At 41.5% G+C, this 18035-nt stretch overlaps 1 protein-coding gene and 1 long non-coding RNA gene across 8 annotated transcripts in view; one reads left to right on the top strand and one right to left on the bottom strand.

The window, feature by feature from the left end:
- The window catches only part of LOC138737218 (cullin-9-like), a 260972-nt gene that overhangs the window by 226277 nt on the left and 16660 nt on the right, over window positions 1–18035 (top strand). For 6 of the 7 annotated variants that reach the window (XM_069887889.1, XM_069887888.1, XM_069887892.1 and 3 more), the window contains 3 exons: window positions 1602–1676; window positions 12560–12670; window positions 16643–16760. In XM_069887889.1, the coding sequence (XP_069743990.1) occupies window positions 1602–1676; window positions 12560–12670; window positions 16643–16760 (304 nt within the window). Of the gene's footprint in view, window positions 1–166; window positions 392–1601; window positions 1677–12559; window positions 12671–16642; window positions 16761–18035 lie in introns of those variants that run through there. The other variant, XM_069887893.1, reaches the window with a different exon arrangement.
- LOC138737221 (uncharacterized) lies at window positions 11800–17653 on the bottom strand. The gene is made up of 2 exons (XR_011340841.1): window positions 17490–17653; window positions 11800–12381 (listed from the first exon to the last, which is right to left on the bottom strand). It is a non-coding gene; the product is annotated as an uncharacterized lncRNA (long non-coding RNA).

Below are 18035 nucleotides of genomic sequence, written 5' to 3' on the forward strand. Positions count from 1 at the left end.
GAATTCTACTGTCATCAGCCGTGGAGGTCTTCCTTGCAAAATCACTCCCTTTGTAATTACTGAGCTCACCAGTACGCTCTTCCTTATAAATGATGTTCTAAATTGTTGATTTTGATAATCCTAAGGTTTAGATGATGCCTCTTGCTGTTTTATTCTTGTTTTTCAGCCTCATGATGGGTTCTTTGACTTTCATTGGGCACAACTCTAGTCCTCATGTTGAAAAATGGCAACTACAGACTCCAAAGGTGATCAAAAGCTTAGAAACAAGCTGAGCTCTCTTCTACCTGCACCAATGAAGCAATTAAACGTACTCGAGTACTCACAAACACCCATGAAGCCCAATGTCCCAAACATTATGGTGCCCTGAAATGAGGGACTATGTATAAAAAGGACTGTAAGTTCTACATCGTCAAACCAAATGTATACAAATAATCTTGAATAAAATCTAGAATGTGCATTTAATTACATGAATTGTTTGATTTTAAATTTAAAACGAGCACAGGGGCAAATAAAGGAAAAAAGTGTATTTGTCCCAATCATTCGAAACGTACCCGCGGTGTAGGTTAATTAGGTATAAATTAGGTGGCACGGGCCGAAATGGCCTGTTGCCATACTGTATGTCTAAAAAAAATGTTCAATCTAAAATTTTAAATTCTGGAGGGCACTGCATGTCTTATGGCCTTTTGAGATTTCATTTGATGCTGCTGGATGAGGGGTTCTGAGAGATAGAGAGAGATTGACACACTTGGGTTGTTTACTCGAGTCAGAAGCTATGGGGAGACTTGATAAAATGTAATAAAATTATGAGGCACGGATAGGGTGCACAGGTCTTTTTCTGCAGGGTAAAATTGTCACATACTCGAGGACATGGTTTTAAAATAAAGTCGGGGGAGTTTAAAGGAGATTTGCAGGAAAAGTTTTTTCTTTCCCCAGAATGCTAGGTGCCATTGGTGATGATATAGGCAGACACAAGGGGGTTCTAGATAGACCCCATGAAATTGAAGGAAATGGGTCAAATGCAAGCTGGAGAGTGTTACCATATGTACGTGTACAATAGTCAAATTTTGTGGACCAATATTTAGGGTGAAATTTTAAGGGTAGACTACTACATGCATACTACTTTTGACCACAGTAAGTACCTGCGTTATTCAAGGCTTCGGGAGCTCGGGCAGCTGGGACCGGATGGTAAATCTGCGTTCAGGGCATTGGGAACTCAGACGGACGGGAGGCCGGAGCCAAGAGTCTGTGGTTGGGGTGTTGGGAGCTTGGATGGGCAGGCAGCCAGAGTTTAAACAAGAGTCCACATTTGGAGCATCAGGAGTTTGGATGGGTGGGTGGCCGGGTTCTAGCTGAGAGTCCGCGAGGCATTGGGTGTTTGGATGGGTGGGCGGTCGAAGTCTAGCTGAGAGTCCATGAGAGATCAGGAGCTCTGGTGGGCAGGTGGCCAGGGACAAAAATAGGGGGTTTGATTTTTACACACAATATTTAGAAAATACCAGATTTTTAGGCCAAAAATGGACATCGACTTTTACATGGTGTTGACTGTTACATGCATATTTGGTCATCATGTTCCTGTGCTGGACTGTTCTATGTTTCCACAGGTCAGTAAAGCAGCAAGGCAAGAGAAGCGGTTTCATGATTATAATGAGAAGTGTACGTTTCACCACCAAGCGCGGGTGAGTGTGCTCTGTTTGTGCACCTGTCTTGACACAAATGAACAGGGAGGCTGGCAAGTGAACAGGAGGAGCAATACTCCATAATCCCCCTGAAATGTCCTCCTAATGTTGTGAGACCAGAGGACCCCAAAACCCAAAATTCACCAAGACAAATGGATACTTAAACAAAAGTTGCTTTTAATTATCTTTAAACATGAAAATAGGATTAAACTCTAACTTATTACTATTCATTTAACTAAACCTAACTTAACCTCCTTCTAATTCCAAATGCATGTGTATGTAATGTGTGTGTAAGATCAGAAAAGTTATTTGATTCACAGTCCAATCTCACTTCTCATTCCTCCAAGTTAATTGGTTGCAGGCAATTCTTATGATGTGCACAGAATTTAACATTTATGAAGTTCACCGGGCTTTGGTGCTTGAAAGGTAAATGGTTACCTCTCAAAAAGGTCCTTGTCGGTTTTCAGAGAGAGATTTGTTGCTTGTTGGACACAAACTGATTCCTTCCGATCAGCCATGTCAGTGTCTTGCTGAAGAAACTTGCCCCATCAGGGTTTTCCAGATTATAACCTCTTTCTTTCAGGTCACCACAGAGTTCCTTTTCTGTTTCCCTTATTTCAAGTGAAACATTATACAGCCAGCCATCTCCTCTTGTATGGACCACAAAGGCTTTGACCAGGCTGAACTCAGAATTCACAACCTGTCTTCAAAATGTGGTTTTCCACAAGTTTGCTAGCTTGTCCTGTTCCAGTCCCAGCTGCTGCTGCTGAACTGTAGAACTGAATTCTCTCTCTCTCACAGAGAAAACCACATGACCCTCTTTGAACAGCAAACTACACAGACTGGGGCACCAGACCCAATCTTCCAAGGTTGTTCATCTGTTGCTTTCCAAAACAATAATCCATTACTCCACAGTATGTTCAATTATCACCTACTTGTGAAGATAGGCATCCTTCAAAGTGTGTGCAAAGGCACCCGGAGCCAGCCTGTCTGGCTTGAGCAGAGTTCTGGCATTTCAAATGAGATCTGTTTTGAAGTGTTTGTATGTGACCTACGCTAAAAAACCTGCCACAATTTATCTCCTTTAAAACAAATCTATATACAATGGAAAATATAGCATAATCTGTCACAGTACCATTCTGGACATCACCCATAGAACAATACAGCACAGAAACAGGCCCTTCTAGTCCATGCTGAACTATTATTCTCCATAGACCCACTGCCTTGCACCCTGACCATAGCCTTCCATTCCCCTGCAATCCATGTACTTGTCCAAATTCTTCTTAAAAATTCAAAGTGAGCCTGGTTTCACCACTTCAGCTGGCAGCTCGTTCCACGCTTCCACCACTCTCTGTGTGAAGTTCCCCCTTATGTTCCCTATAAACCTTTCACCCTTAACCCATGTCTTCTGGTTTGTATCTCACCTACCCTCAGTGGAAAAAGCCTACCTACATTTGCTCTGACTATCCCTTGAATTTTAAATACCTCTATCAAATCTCCCCTCATTCTTCTATGCTCCGGGGAATAAAGCCCTAACCTGTTTTTCCTGGCAACATCCTCATAAATTGTCTCTACACTTTTTCAATCTTATTGATATCCTTCCTGTAGTTAGGTGACCAAAACTGCACAAATTTGGCCTCACCAATGTCTTCTACAACTTTACCATAACATCCCAACATTGCACTCAATACTTAGATTTATGAAAGCCAATGTGCCAAAAGCTCTCTTTACAACCCACATTCAGGGAATTATGTATCTGTATTCCCAGATCCCTCAGTCGACTGCATTCCTCAGTGCCCGACCATTTACCGTGTACGTCCTTTCTTGGTTTGTCCTTCCTCTTCCTTCTTTCAGCGTTCCTCTGTCTGTTTGTACCAGTCACCTGCCTTCTTACTTTCCCACATAGCTGTTGGACAGGCAACATTGCCCTTTAACCTCTTCCCTTTCTGCCAACCAGGAGCCCAAACAGTCTTCCCAGGTGAAGCAGTGACTCACTGTTTCTTCTTCCAATCCAGCATTTGGTGTTGATGATGTCTCCACATTGGAGAAACCCAGATTGGCAGATTCTTTTTTAACAAGCTGTCTCCATTCAGGTAGACTTTGAATTGAAGCTTGCATTGCAGGGTTCCAGGGGGTGGATGCAGGGAGACGGTTACCCCTGGCCATGGGGTCGAGAGTTGAGAATTACCCTCGGAGAAAATTATGCTAAGGTGAAGTGAAGGCTGTGGCAGTCAATCATTGAGTTGGTTCAACTATGTAATTAAAGATTTCTCAACATTAAAGGGATATGGGAATGGTGCAGGAAGATGGAGCTGAGGTACAAGTTCAGGAATGGGAGTGAGCCTGGCTCCCAGCTGCCTGTCATTTCATTTCTCCATCACACTCCCACGATAATTGTTCGGTTGCATCATTCACCTCTTGCATTGTTCCAGTAAAGGCCAAGTGAGCTTGATGAACACACCTTGCCTTCCGTCAAGGCAGATTTATTCCTGTCTGGCCTTTCCGGTTTCCATCAGAGCTGGTCTTATCTTCAGCCACAGATATCAATTGGCCTGCTGAGTGTTTTCAATATTCTGTCCATCAGGTTATTAATCTTTATCTTTGCTATATGAAGTAACCACTGTTTCATCTGCATTGAGTTTATATTCAGTCATTGCTTATTTCTGTTTTTACTCCTGTTACTTATGGTGCCTCTCGGCAGGACTTTCATCAGTCTCCAGCCCTCTCCACTTGCACTACCATGTCTCAGTCTGCCCCTCAACACAGACATTCCCTCTTCCCTGCCCTCACTGTCTGCATATTAAATCTTTGAATTCTCCCTCTTCCATTATCACCAGCCCGTGACCACTATATATCAATGGACCTGTTGTAGAGAGAGTGGGGAGCATGAAGTTCATTGGTGTCCACTTCAGGGATGACCTATCCTGGACCCACAAACCTAGTCATTATTCAGGAAGGCCCAGCAACACCTGCACTTGCTATGGATGTTGAGGAGAGTAAAGCTACTGGCAATCTTCCTAACAATATTCTATAGAAGCACAATAGAGAGTGATCTGCCTGGCTGCATCATAGTGTGGAATAGTATTGGCAAAGCATCAGATTGCAGGACAGTACGGGGGGGTGATTAAAACTCCTGAGAAGATCACCAGGGGCTCCCTTCCCTCTATCGATGATATCTACAGGGAGTGATGCTTAAAGAGGGGTCAGAGAATCATTGAGGACCCAAACCATCAACCCTGCAGCATTTTTTTTTTTTTTTTAATTTTTTATTTTTCACACCATAAATCACATTAACCATGGTACACACTTTTTCCTTTTCACACATATACAGTGCCATTTTCTCCCCCCCCCCTCCTCCCAACCCACACCCCCCCCGTCCATTTAAGATATACAATCTAGGATACATTAAACCAGTCAGACAATGTTGTCACTCAACAAAAATACACCAGAAATTCTACTGAGTCCATTCTTTTCATTTCCTTCTCCTTCCATCAACTTAGGTAATGATTGTCCCCGGTAGGTTTTCGCTATTGTATTTAATGTAAGGCTCCCATATTTGTTCGAATATTTCAATATTATTTCTTAAACTATATGTTATTTTTTCTAATGGAATACATTTATTCATTTCTATATACCATTGTTTTATTTTCAAATTATCTTCCAATTTCCAGGTTGACATAATACATTTTTTTGCTACGGCTAGAGCTATCTTAACAAATCTTTTTTGTGCATCCTCCAAATCAATTCCAAATTCTTTGTTTTTTATGTTACTTAGGAGGAAGATCTCTGGATTCTTTGGTATATTGTTTTCTGTTATTTTATTTAATATCTGATTTAGATCTTCCCAAATTTTTTTTACTTTCTCACATGTCCAGATTGCATGAATTGTTGTTCCAATTTCTTTTTTACATCGAAAACATCTATCAGAAACTGTTGGGTCCCATTTATTTAACTTTTGAGGTGTAATGTATAGCCTGTGTATCCAGTTATATTGTATCATACGTAACCTCATATTTATTGTATTTCTCATCGTTCCGGAGCATAACTTCTCCCATGTTTCCTTTTTTATCTTTATATTTAAATCTTGTTCCCATTTTTGTTTAGTTTTACCATTTGTTTCCTCATTCTCCTTTTCTTGCAGTTTAATATACATATTTGTTATAAATCTTTTGATTATCATTGTATCTGTAATCACATATTCAAGGTTACTTGCTTCTGGCAAACTCAAACTGCTTCCTAATTTATCCTTCAAGTAGGATCTCAATTGGTAATATGCCAGCGCTGTATCTTGAGTTATATTGTACTTATCTTTCATTTGTTCAAAGGATAAGAATCTATTTCCTGAAAAACAATTTTCTATTCTTTTAATCCCTTTTTTTTCCCATTATCTAAAGGAAAGGTTATCTATTGTAAAAGGGAGTAACTTGTTTTGCGTCAATATTAGTTTTGGTAATTGATAATTTGTTTTATTTCTTTCTACATGAATCTTCTTCCAAATATTGAGGAGATGATGTAATACTGGAGAACTTCTATGTTGTACCAATTTTTCATCCCATTTATATAATATGTGTTCAGGTATCTTTTCCCCTATTTTATCTAATTCTAATCTCGTCCAATCTGGCTTTTCCCTTGTTTGATAAACATCTGATAGATATCTTAATTGTGCGGCTCTATAATAATTTTTAAAGTTTGGCAGTTGTAAGCCTCCTTGTTTATACCATTCTGTTAATTTATCTAGTGCTATCCACGGTTTCCCCCCTCTCCATAAAAATTTCCTTATTATTTTCTTTAACTCCTTGAAGAATTTCTCTGTCAGTTGTATTGGCAATGCCTGAAATAAGTATAATATCCTTGGAAAAATGTTCATTTTAATACAGTTTATTCTTCCTATTAGTGTTAGTGGTAAATCTTTCCAATGCTCTAAATCGTCCTGTAATTTTTTCATTAGTGGATAATAATTGAGTTTATATAATTGGCCGAGATTTTTGTTTATTTGTACACCTAGGTATCTTATTGCTTGCATTTGCCATCTAAATGGTGATTCCTTCTTAAATTTTGAGAAATCCGCATTATTCATAGGCATTGCTTCACTTTTATTTACGTTTATCTTGTAACCCGACACTTCTCCATATTCCTTCAATTATTTATATAATTCTTTTATTGATAGTTCTGGTTCTGTTAAGTACACTATAACATCATCCGCAAATAAACTGATTTTATATTCCTTGTCTTTTATTTTTATTCCTTTTATATTATTATCTATTCTTATCAATTCTGCTAGTGGTTCTATAGCTAACGCAAACAATAAAGGTGATAGTGGGCATCCCTGCCGTGTTGACCTGCTTAAGTTAAATTGCTTTGATACATGTCCATTTACTGTCACGTTCGCTAACGGTCCCTTATATAATGCTTTAATCCAATTAATATACTTCTCCGGTAAACTGAATTTTTGCAATACTTTAAACAAATAATTCCATTCTACTCTGTCAAAGGCCTTCTCTGCGTCTAAAGCAACTGCTACTGTAGGTGCTTTATTTCCTTCTACTGCATGAATTAAGTTAATAAATTTACAACTATTGTTTGTTGTGCGTCTTTTTTTCATAAATCCAGTTTGGTCTAAATTTACCATTTTTGGTACATACTCTGCTAATCTGTTTGCTAATAGCTTAGCTATTATCTTATAATCTGTGTTAAGTAAAGATATTGGTCTATATGACGCTGGTGAGAGTGGATCTTTCCCTTGCTTTAGTATTACTGTAATTATTGCTGTTTTATATGAATCTGGTAAGCTTTGTGTTTCATCAATCTGGTTGATTACTTCCAGGAGGGGCGGAATTAATAAGTCTTTAAATGTTTTGTAGAATTCTATTGGGAATCCATCCTCTCCTGGTGTCTTATTATTTGGTAATTTTTTTATTATCTCTTGTATTTCTACTATTCCAAATGGCTCTGTTAATTTATTTTGTTCCTCTATTTGTAGTTTTGGTAGTTCAATTTTAGTCAGAAATTCATCTATTTTCCCTTCTTTCCCTTCGTTTTCAGTTCGGTATAATTGTTCATAGAATTCTCTAAAGTTTTCCTTAATTTCTTTTGGATTATATGTAATTTGTTTGTCTTTTTTCCTTGATGCCAATACCATTTTCTTAGCTTGTTCTGTCTTAAGCTGCCATGCTAGGATTTTGTGCGTTTTTTCACCTAGTTCATAATATTTCTGTTTTGTCTTCATTATATTCTTCTCCACCTTATATGTTTGTAGTGTTTCATATTTTATTTTTTTTATCCGCCATTTCTCTTCTTTTAGTTGTATCTTCCTTCATTGCTAATTCTTTTTCTATATTTACTATTTCCCTTTCCAACTGCTCTGTTTCCCGATTATAGTCCTTTTTCATCTTGATTACATAACTTATTATTTGCCCTCTAATGAATGCTTTCATTGCATCCCATAGTATAAACTTATCTTCCACTGATTCCGTATTTATTTCAAAATACATTTTTATTTGTTTTTCAATAAATTCTCTAAAATCCTGCCTTTTAAGTAACATGGGGTTTAATCTCCATCTATACATTCTTGGAGGGATGTCCTCTAGCTTTACTGTCAATATTAAGGGTGAATGGTCCGATAGTATTCTAGCTTTATATTCTGTTTTTCTTCCTCTATCTTGCATACTAGCTGATAACAAAAATAGGTCTATTCTTGAGTATGTTTTATGTCTAGCCGAGTAATATGAATATTCCTTTTCTTTTGGGTGTTGTTTCCTCCATATATCCAAAAGTTGCATTTCTTCCATTGATTTAATTTTAAATTTGGTTACTTTGTTCTTTCTGTTAATTTTTTTCCCAGTTTTATCCATATTTAAATCCAAATTCAGGTTGAAATCCCTTCCTATTAATATGTTCCCTTGCGTATCTGCTACCTTCAAAAAGATATCTTGCATAAACTTTTGATCTTCTTCGTTAGGTGAATATACATTGAGTAGATTCCAAAACTCCGAATATATCTGACATTTTATCATTACATATCTCCCTGCTGGATCTATTATTTCCTCTTCTATTTTAAATGGCACATTTTTACTAATTAATATAGCTACTCCTCTTGCTTTTGAATTATACGATGCTGCTGTTACGTGTCCTACCCAATCTCTCTTTAATTTCTTGCGCTCCAATTCAGTTAAGTGTGTTTCTTGCACAAATGCTATATCAATTTTTTCTTTTTTCAGTAAATTTAGCAGTTTCTTCCTTTTAATTTGGTTATGTATTCCATTAATATTTAAAGTCATATAGTTCAACGTAGCCATTTTATACTTTGTTTATCTTCCCTTTCCGTTTCTCCATCATTACCTTTCCTCCTTATCCATTTCTGTTTTCTTGTTTTAAACCCTTTATAAGACAGCATTCCTAAAACATCAAACATTTTCCTTATTCTCCTATTTAAAACTTCTTTAGCCCCAATCTCCCCTTCCCCTCCTGAGTTGTCCTTTATCCCTTGTCGGACAACCACATCTCCCCTCTCCATTTGGATTTGCGAATTCACTCGCAAGCGTCAGCTGATTTTGCAGTGACCGCAACTCCTCCCCACCCAGCCCCCCCCAGAAAAGATTTCACTTTTCATATGTAACAAAGGTCACTCTTTTAGTTCCCTCCTTATTCCCTCTATTCCATTTCCTTCCCTTATTAATTCTTGTCTATACTATCTATATTTTCCTCTAAATACGGATACATTCATATATGCACATTATACATATACACACTCTTTACCCACATACATATAAATCGTGGTCATTTTTACTCTTATTACATATCTTCATCTCTCTGGTTGTTTTGTAGTTGTTCTGCAAATTTCCTTACTTCCTCTGGATCCGAGAATAGTTTTTTTTTCCCCATAAGATCGTTTTCAATGTATTGAACTCCTTTCTCTTCTTCAGGAGTTCAAAACTTATGTGTCTTTTTAGTTCTCAGTCTTTTGTACTCTCATTACACGTCTTCATCCCTCAGTCTATTTTGTAATTGTTCTGCAAATTTTCGTGCTTCCTCTGGATCCGAGAATAGTCTGTTTTGCTGTCCTGGAATAAATATTTTCAATACCGCTGGATGCTTTAGTATAAATCTATACCCTTTCTTCCATAAAATCGCCTTTGCTGTATTGAACTCCTTTCTCTTCTTCAGGAGTTCAAAACTTATATCTGGATAAATGAAGATTTTTTGCCCTTTGTACTCCAGTGGCTTGTTGCCCTCTCTTACTTTTTCCATTGTCTTCTCCAGTACCTTTTCTCTTGTAGTATATCTTAGGAATTTTACTAAAATAGATCTTGGCTTTTGTTGTGGTTGTGGTTTAAAGGCCAATGCTCTATGTGCCCTTTCTATTTCCATTTCTGGCTGTAGTTCTGGACATCCTAGCATCCTGGGGATCCAATCTTTTATAAACTCTCTCATATTCTTGCCTTCTTCATCTTCTTTAAGGCCCACTATCTTTATGTTATTTCTTCTGTTATAATTTTCCATTATATCTATTTTCTGAGCTAACAGTTCTTGTGTCTCTATAACTTTTTTATTAGATTCCTCTAATTTCTTTTTTAAGTCCTCTACCTCCATTTCTACTGCTGCTTCCCGCTCTTCCATCTTGTCCATTTTCTTTCCCATTTCTGTTAAGGTCATATCTATTTTATTCATTTTCTCTTCTGTGTTGTTTATTCTTCTTCTTAAATCATTAAATTCTTGCGCTTGCCATTCTTTAAATGACTCCATGTATTCTTTAATAAGAGAAAGTATATCCTTTATCTTGCCTTTCCCTTCTTCTATTTCACTGTACTCTTCCTCTTCCTCTTCTTCTTCCTCTGGGTTGGCCATCTGTTGTTTCTTTGTTGCCCTTTTCTTCTCTTCTTTCTTGTTTTCGTTGTCTTCTGTGTTCTCCTCTTGCTGCAGGTGTTCTGCAGCTGTCATTGCCGGCTGTGGAGATCGACTCCCCAGCTGGTCACCCCTCCCATCGGTGTGTTTTTTTTCATGCGTACCGCGGTTGCGCACTTTTACTCGGCTCAGCGAGCCATTTTTGTAGTCCACTTTCTACCGACCTGAGGGAGCTGGTTTCTCTCTCCACCGCGGGGCTCTTCGAACGGGTAAGGCCTTCTCCTTCTTCTTCCGTTGTCTTCTCTTCCTCTCTTCTTACCGTTGATTTCGATTTTTCTTTTTTCGTCGCCATCTTCTTTCCACCTTTATACTCACTTTTCTTTAATTTTTATTTCTGTGCCTTTGTGTTTTCCTTTGTTTTTTCCGACTTTTCTGGAGAGGGCTGGAGTTCACCGTCCGGCCACTACTCCATCACGTGACTCCTCCGTCTACCCTGCAGCATCTTTGAGACACTATCTTCAAGAAAGAGGTACGAGAACATAAAAATTGGGACTGCCAGGCTGGGAAACAGCTTCCTCCCACAAGCAGTAAAACTGTTGAAAAATCTCAGAAATCCATCATTTATTTTTATATATATTTATTTTGGTTTGCATTGTATTTACAGGTATGTCGTTTCTGTGTAGAAATACTGTGTGTCTGTGTACACTATAGTCTGGAGAAATGCTGTTTTGTGGGGTTGGATATGTTTATGTACAATCAGATAACAATAAACTTGAATTTACAGTTTACAGGTGACCTTGTTTCCATCCACAGGAATTTAGAATGTTGAGTAGTAGTTTAATCAAAGACATTAAATTCATTACACAGGAGAAATCAAAAGAGCTCCGAATTAGAGCAGGAAGGACATGCTTAATATGCAGCGGGTTTTGTTGAAGCTTCTGTTTTAGTTGGGGGATTTACAGGTCGATTTGGGTCAGTGAAGAGGTTCTCAGTAGGAATAAAGGGGAGATGGAGAGGGGCGAAGCTCTATTAACATCAGATGGTACCTTCCCCAGAGGGAGGGATGAGGACTGGTCGATGGGTGAGCACAGCTGTTGTCTTTGCTGGCAGGCTAGAACGCGAGTAGATGGGAAGAAGGGAGCTGAGGTAGTCAGGTTATCAGTTTCAGCCTGAGAGGCTTGGCCTGTGTCTTGGGTAAACTTATACTGCTCATTTTGTTCATTTTAGATTGGTCACAGTGTTTGAGCTACCGAAAGAAAATAGACACACACACCGAGAGCAGTTCAGTTTATACAAGGCTTTATTACTAAATCTAAAGCAGATTTCACACTACAATATGCAAGCCCTTCCCAATTATACTTATCAACGCCTGGACTGGTCCCAACTGCCAAAGTGAGGCAACGGCTGCACACTTGTAGTAGGTTGTCGGGGCGCCGGTAGCAGCTTCTTCACCTCCCTCGACCGGGACATTAGCTGGACTCTCGAAGTTCTTCGTCTTGCTGAGAGATGTTGCCACCTCTCGGAAAGTCTCAAATTTCAGAAGCAGGACCATGGCTTATATTACCCAAAAACTGCTTACCCAAGCACCTATTCCCAGCACAACAAGAAAGATAAACGAGCAAGCTAGCATGCTAGGCTTCTATCGAATAACATAATTTTCAGCTTATCACTTTGAATACAATAGTTTATTTTGCATCAAGGCTAGGCCTCTGACAGTCTGTGACCAAAACAAGCAATGTTAAATGTTCTGGAACACAGATGTCATTTCGTCAGATAACAGCATCTCTGGCCCCTCGGTGGAATTTAGCTTATGTCTGCTGATTCTAAAAAAACAAGCAGGTTCTCAGCCTTGTAGAAGCAAAGGCTGCAAAAGTAAAAAAACACGGTTTAAATCTTCCATTCCAGCCTGTCACTGAAAACCGTCCACTTATATCTAATGGTGCATGAAGCAATTTCTTCTGTCTGTCTGACACAGCAAGAAACAACAGCAGTTTACTGGTCGTTTGTCCACAAACAATAATTTTGTTATTTTTTTGTTCCAGGACTTTGCCATGAATTTGGAAGCGAAGGTCACTGCAGTTAACGAGGCCTTGCAAATTAAATCTCTAACATTTGTGATTGATGCATGTAAGATGCTTGTCCAGGCAAGGAAGGTGAGAGCACATGTCACCTCTTCTCAGTTCTCCACTTCATTTCAAGCAACGAGACTCAATGAACTCACCCTGCACCCCACACCCCAGTCAGTCTCACACCTCTGTCCGTTCCACACCCTGGTCAATCTCATATCCTGTACCCCACACCCTGGTCAGTTCCGCACCCGGTACCTAACACCCCAGACAGTACCGCACCCTATACCCGCACCCTGGTCGGTCCCATATCCTGCACCCCACACCCCAGGCAGTCCCACACCCTGTACACCAAACCCTGGTCAGTTCCACACCCTGTACCCCACAACCTAGTCAGTCCGCACCCTGCACCCCACACCCCAGTCAGTCCCACACCCTGTACCTCACACCCTGGTCAGTCCCATACCCTGTACCCCACACCCCAGTCAGTCCCATACACTGTACCCACACCTTGATCAGTTCCATACCCTATACCCCACATCTCGGTCAGTCCCATACCCTATACCAGATACCCTGGTTAATCCATACCCTGCACCCCACGCCCCAGTCAGTTCCACACCCTGTACCCCACACCCCAGTCAGTCTCATACCGTGCACCACACCCCAGTCAGTCTCATACCGTGCACCACACCCTGGTCATTTCCACACCCTGCATCCCACACCCTGGTCAATTCCGCATCCTGCATCCCATACTTTAGTCAGTCCCATACCCTATACCCCATACCCTGGTTAATCCATACTCTGCACCCCACACTCCAGTCAGTCTCATACCCTGCACCCCACACCCTGGTCATTTCCACACCCTGCACCCCACACCCTGGTCATTTCCGCACCCTGCATCCCACACCCTGGTCAATTCCGCACCCTGTACCGCACTCCCCGGTCTGTACCGCGCCCTATACCCACACCCCGGACAGTCCCACGCCTGCACCAATCCCCAGTCAGTCCCACACCCTGTACCCCACTCCCTGGTCTGTACCATGCCCTATACCCACTCCCCGGTCCGTACCACGCCCTATACCCACACCCCGGACAGTCCCACACCCTGCACCAAACTCCAGTCAGTCCCACACCCTGTACCCCAACCCCCAGTCAGTCCTATACCCTGTACCCCACTACCCGGTCCGTACCGTGCCCTATACCCACACCCCAGTCAGTCCCACACCCTGGACCCCTGATGATCTTCACCTTCTTACTGGACACAGGAGAAGTACCAGAGGATTGGAGGGTTTGCAAATGTTGTTCTGCTGATACAGAAAATGAGCAGCGATAAACCTGGAAATTATTGACCAGTGAGTCTTACTTCAGTGGTGGACAGGCTGTGGGAGAAGATCCTGAGAGACAGGATTTACAAACATTTGGAGAGGCATTATCTCTATTTTGGGATAGTCAGCATGGCTTCGTCTGGTTGTGTCTCGCAGCCTGATTGAATTCTTTGAGGAAATACAAAGTACATTGAAGGTAGAGTGGTGGATGTAATTTAGGTGGAATTCGTTCTGGCATTTGATAGGTTCTCCAAGCAAGACTCATTCATTAAAAAGGGGGCATGGAATCCAAGGAGGCCATGCTTTCTGGATACTGAATTAGCTGGCCCAGAGAAGGCAGAGGGTGGTTGTAAATGGTTTGTATTCCGCAGGGTGGTCAGTGACCAGTGGTGGTTCACGTCGATCTGTTCTGGGACCCCTCCTCTTTGTAATTTTTATGTGACCTGGATAAGGAAGTAGAATGGTGGGTGAGTAAGTTTGCGGATTACATGAGAGTGGGAGATGTTGTAGATAGTCTGGAGGGTTACCAGAGGGTCAGTGATAAGATACAGAGCTGGGCTGAGAAGTGGCAGATGGAGTTTAACCCAGAAATATGTGAAGTGATTCATTTAGGTTGGTCAAATTGGAAGGTAGAAAACAATGTTAATGGGAGCAGTGTGGAAGAACTGAGAGATCTTGGGGTCTGGGTCCACAGGGCCCTCAAAGCTGCTGCACAGGTTGATAATGTTGTTAAAGCAGGCATGGTGTGTTGACCTTCATTAACTGGGATCGAGTTCAAGAGCCATGAGATAATGTTGCAGCTATACAAAACCTTGGTTAGACCCCACCTGGAATATTGTGTTCAGTTCTGGTCACCTCACTACAGGAAGGATGTAGATGCTATAGAGAAGGCGGATACCATAGATGTCCGTGATGCTTCATTACCCAATGAGTTGAACACCTATGCCCAATTTGAGAAGGAGAACCCTGAAAAGGCCGAGGACCCCGTGATATCTATCTCTGAGGACGACGTCAGAACATCATTCAGGAGGGTGAACCTTTGCAAGGAGTCAGGCCCTGTCAGCGTACCTGGCAGGGTACTGAAAACCCGCCCCAACCAACTAGCTGGAGTGGTCATGGACATTTTGAACCTCTTAATGCTGCAGTCAGAGGTTCCCACCTGCTTCAAAAGGGCTTCAATCATCCTTGTGGCCAAGGAGAGCAGTGTGAGCTGCCTCACCAACTATCGCCCAGTAGCACTAACTTCTACTGTGATGAAATGCTTTGAGAGGCCAGTCATGGCCAGAATTAACGTACCTAATCAAAGGTCTGGACTCACTGCAATTCACCTATCTTTACAATCATTCCACAGCAAATGCCATATTGTTGGCTCTCCCCTCAGCTCTGGGATCACCTTGAAAACAGTACTCCTATATACAGCTGCTCTTCATTGACACAGCTCAGCCTTCAACACCATGATTCCCTCAGTGCTGGTCAAGAAGTGTCAAATCCTGGTCCTCTGCACCCTCCTTTGCAATGGGATCTTTGACTTTCTCTTCAGAAGACCAGTCACTACCAATTGGTAAAAACATCTCCTTACTGATTGTCAACACAAGTGCACCCCAAGGATGTGTGTTTAGCCCACTGCTCTACTTGTACACCCATGACTGTGGCCAGGCACAACTCCAATGCTATCTACCAATTTGCCAATGACACCACAGTTGTTGGCAGAATCACAAATGGTAATGAGGAAGGGTACAGGAGGGAGATAGATCAGCTCGTTGAATGGTGTAATGACAACGACCTTGCGCTCAACATCAGCAAAACCAAGGAGATAATTGTGGACTTCATGAAAAAGTGAGGAGAACACGATTGAGTCCTCATCAAGGGCTCAGTCGTTGAGAGGGACAAGAACCAAATTCCTGGGTGTCATCATTTCCGAGGATCTGTCCTGGAGCCTCCACATTGATGCGATCACAAAGAAGGCTCGCCAGCAGCTATACTTTGTGAGGTGTTTCAGGAGATTCAATATGTCATATAAGTCTCTCAAAAAATTCTACACGTGTACCATGGAGACTATCCTGAGTGGTTGCATCAATGTCTGGTTCAGAGGTGCAACACTCAGGACAAGAAAAATCTCCAGAGGGTTGTTAACTCGGCCTGCAACATTGCGGGCACCAGACTTCACTCCATCAAGGACATGTACAAGAGGCAGTGTCTTAAAAAAGCAGCTTCTATCCTCAAAGACCCCCTCCACCCAGGCCAAAAAGCCTAAAGATGAGCACTCAGTAGCACAAGGACAGCTTCTTTTCCATTGCCATCAGATTCCTGAATGATCAATGAACAAAAGACACTGCCTAACTTTGACTTTTCGTACACTATTTTTATTTATTGTTGTAAGGTGGTTTATGTGAATGTTTGCACTGTGAGACTATTAGATGGGTAATGGAGGGTTATGCAGTAGGGAAATCCTATGGCACAACACTGTGGGCTAAGGGTCTGTACTGTACTGTTGATTTCTTTGTTCTATATGACCTTGTTTTAAGACGAGAGTGGTCTTTTTGTAAAGCTGCTAGCCCTTTTGAAGCAGGTGGGAACCTCTGACTGCAGCATTAAGAGGTTCAAAATGTTCGTGAACACTCCAGCTAGTTGGTTGGGGTGGGTTTTCAGTACCCTGCCGAGTACGCTGTCAGGGCCTGACTCCTTGCGAGGGTTCACCCTCCTGAATGATGTTCTGGTTGTCTGGTTTTGTCAGGTCCTGGCCTATTCTTGTGTGTACAGTCACTATAATCAAGACACAGAGAAGATGGACTTAATGGAGCAACAGACAGAGAACCTGGAGCTCCACACCAATGCCCTGCAGATCCTGCTTGGTAAGTCCCAATTCAGTCTGCAGTTTACAAGCTTTGTTTCAATTGACAAACAGGGAAAATATATCTGAGTAGAAAGTTTCTGTCTCTGAAAAAAAATCTCCTTTTAAAATAAGTTGTACATTTTGGAACTTGATTAGAGAGATATATTACATCTGAAAGATGAAAATGTCAGTCAGAGCAAATTCACAGCCCAGAGAGGTACTGCAGGCACTGGAATGTGGAGGAGCTTGGTGAGTCGAGCAGCATCCGTGGGTGAAAAAGGATGGTCATTGTTTCATCAGGCACCTCATCCCTCCCCATCCTGTAAGTTCCTCCAGTCCTAGAGTCATTTCAAACTGGGTATATTTCACAATTGTTGCCCTGGAAAAAGGCACTGGCTATGCTTATAATCTTATAGACCTCTATTAAGTTACCTCTCATCCTTCTACGCTGCAAGGAGATAAACCCGAGCTCTGTTAACCTTGCAACATTCGTTCACTCGTTCTCCATTCCAGGCAACATCCTGGTGAATCTCCTCCGCACCCTCTCCAAAGCTTCCACATCCTTCCTATAATGAGGTGACCAGAACTGAACGCAATGTTCCAAGTGGGGTTCAATGCCATTGGTTAATGAATCAGGTCTGGGAGCTGTTAGGCCTGACCAGGCACCTGTGATGAGAGCACACCGTCTTCTCTCAAGGAAAGCACCAATCCAAATGGCCTCTTACAGCCGTCTAACCGTCGCAGTCACCTTGGATGAAGAACTCTTTTGCCCAAAGTGATGTGATTGAATTCCCTGGTTTGGTCTTTGAACTCGTGCTTGGATCATCAGTTCAGGCCTCCATGCACTAATGGCCACAGCTGTAAAGCACAGAAGTGTGAGGTAGAGAAGGTTTAAATTGTTGAGTAATTTAGCACAACATTGTGGTGCGAAGGGCCTGCACTGTTGTGCAATGTTCATTGTGACCTGGCCACATCTCATGCTAAATTACAAGGCCATTTGTGTGTTTATCTGTCCCCTCTTGCAGCTTTGCTTCAGCTACCAAGCCCAAAGCTTTGAGCTTCCCTTGTTTACAACTACTGTATTTTACAAACCTTGAAGCATACTTTTGCTCATTTGAACAGTGTAATAATTTTGGGATTTGGGCTCATTAGGGCTTTATCCAGGCCATGTCTAACAAACTTAAGTTTGTTTGAGGAGATGACCAAGATGGTTGATGAGGATAGGACAGTGAATGTTGCCTACGTGGTCTTTAGTAAGACATTTGACTAGGTTCTTCATGGTAGGCTGACCCAG

This window comes from Narcine bancroftii, chromosome 6, assembly GCF_036971445.1.
Source record: "Narcine bancroftii isolate sNarBan1 chromosome 6, sNarBan1.hap1, whole genome shotgun sequence".
NCBI lineage: Eukaryota > Metazoa > Chordata > Chondrichthyes > Torpediniformes > Narcinidae > Narcine > Narcine bancroftii.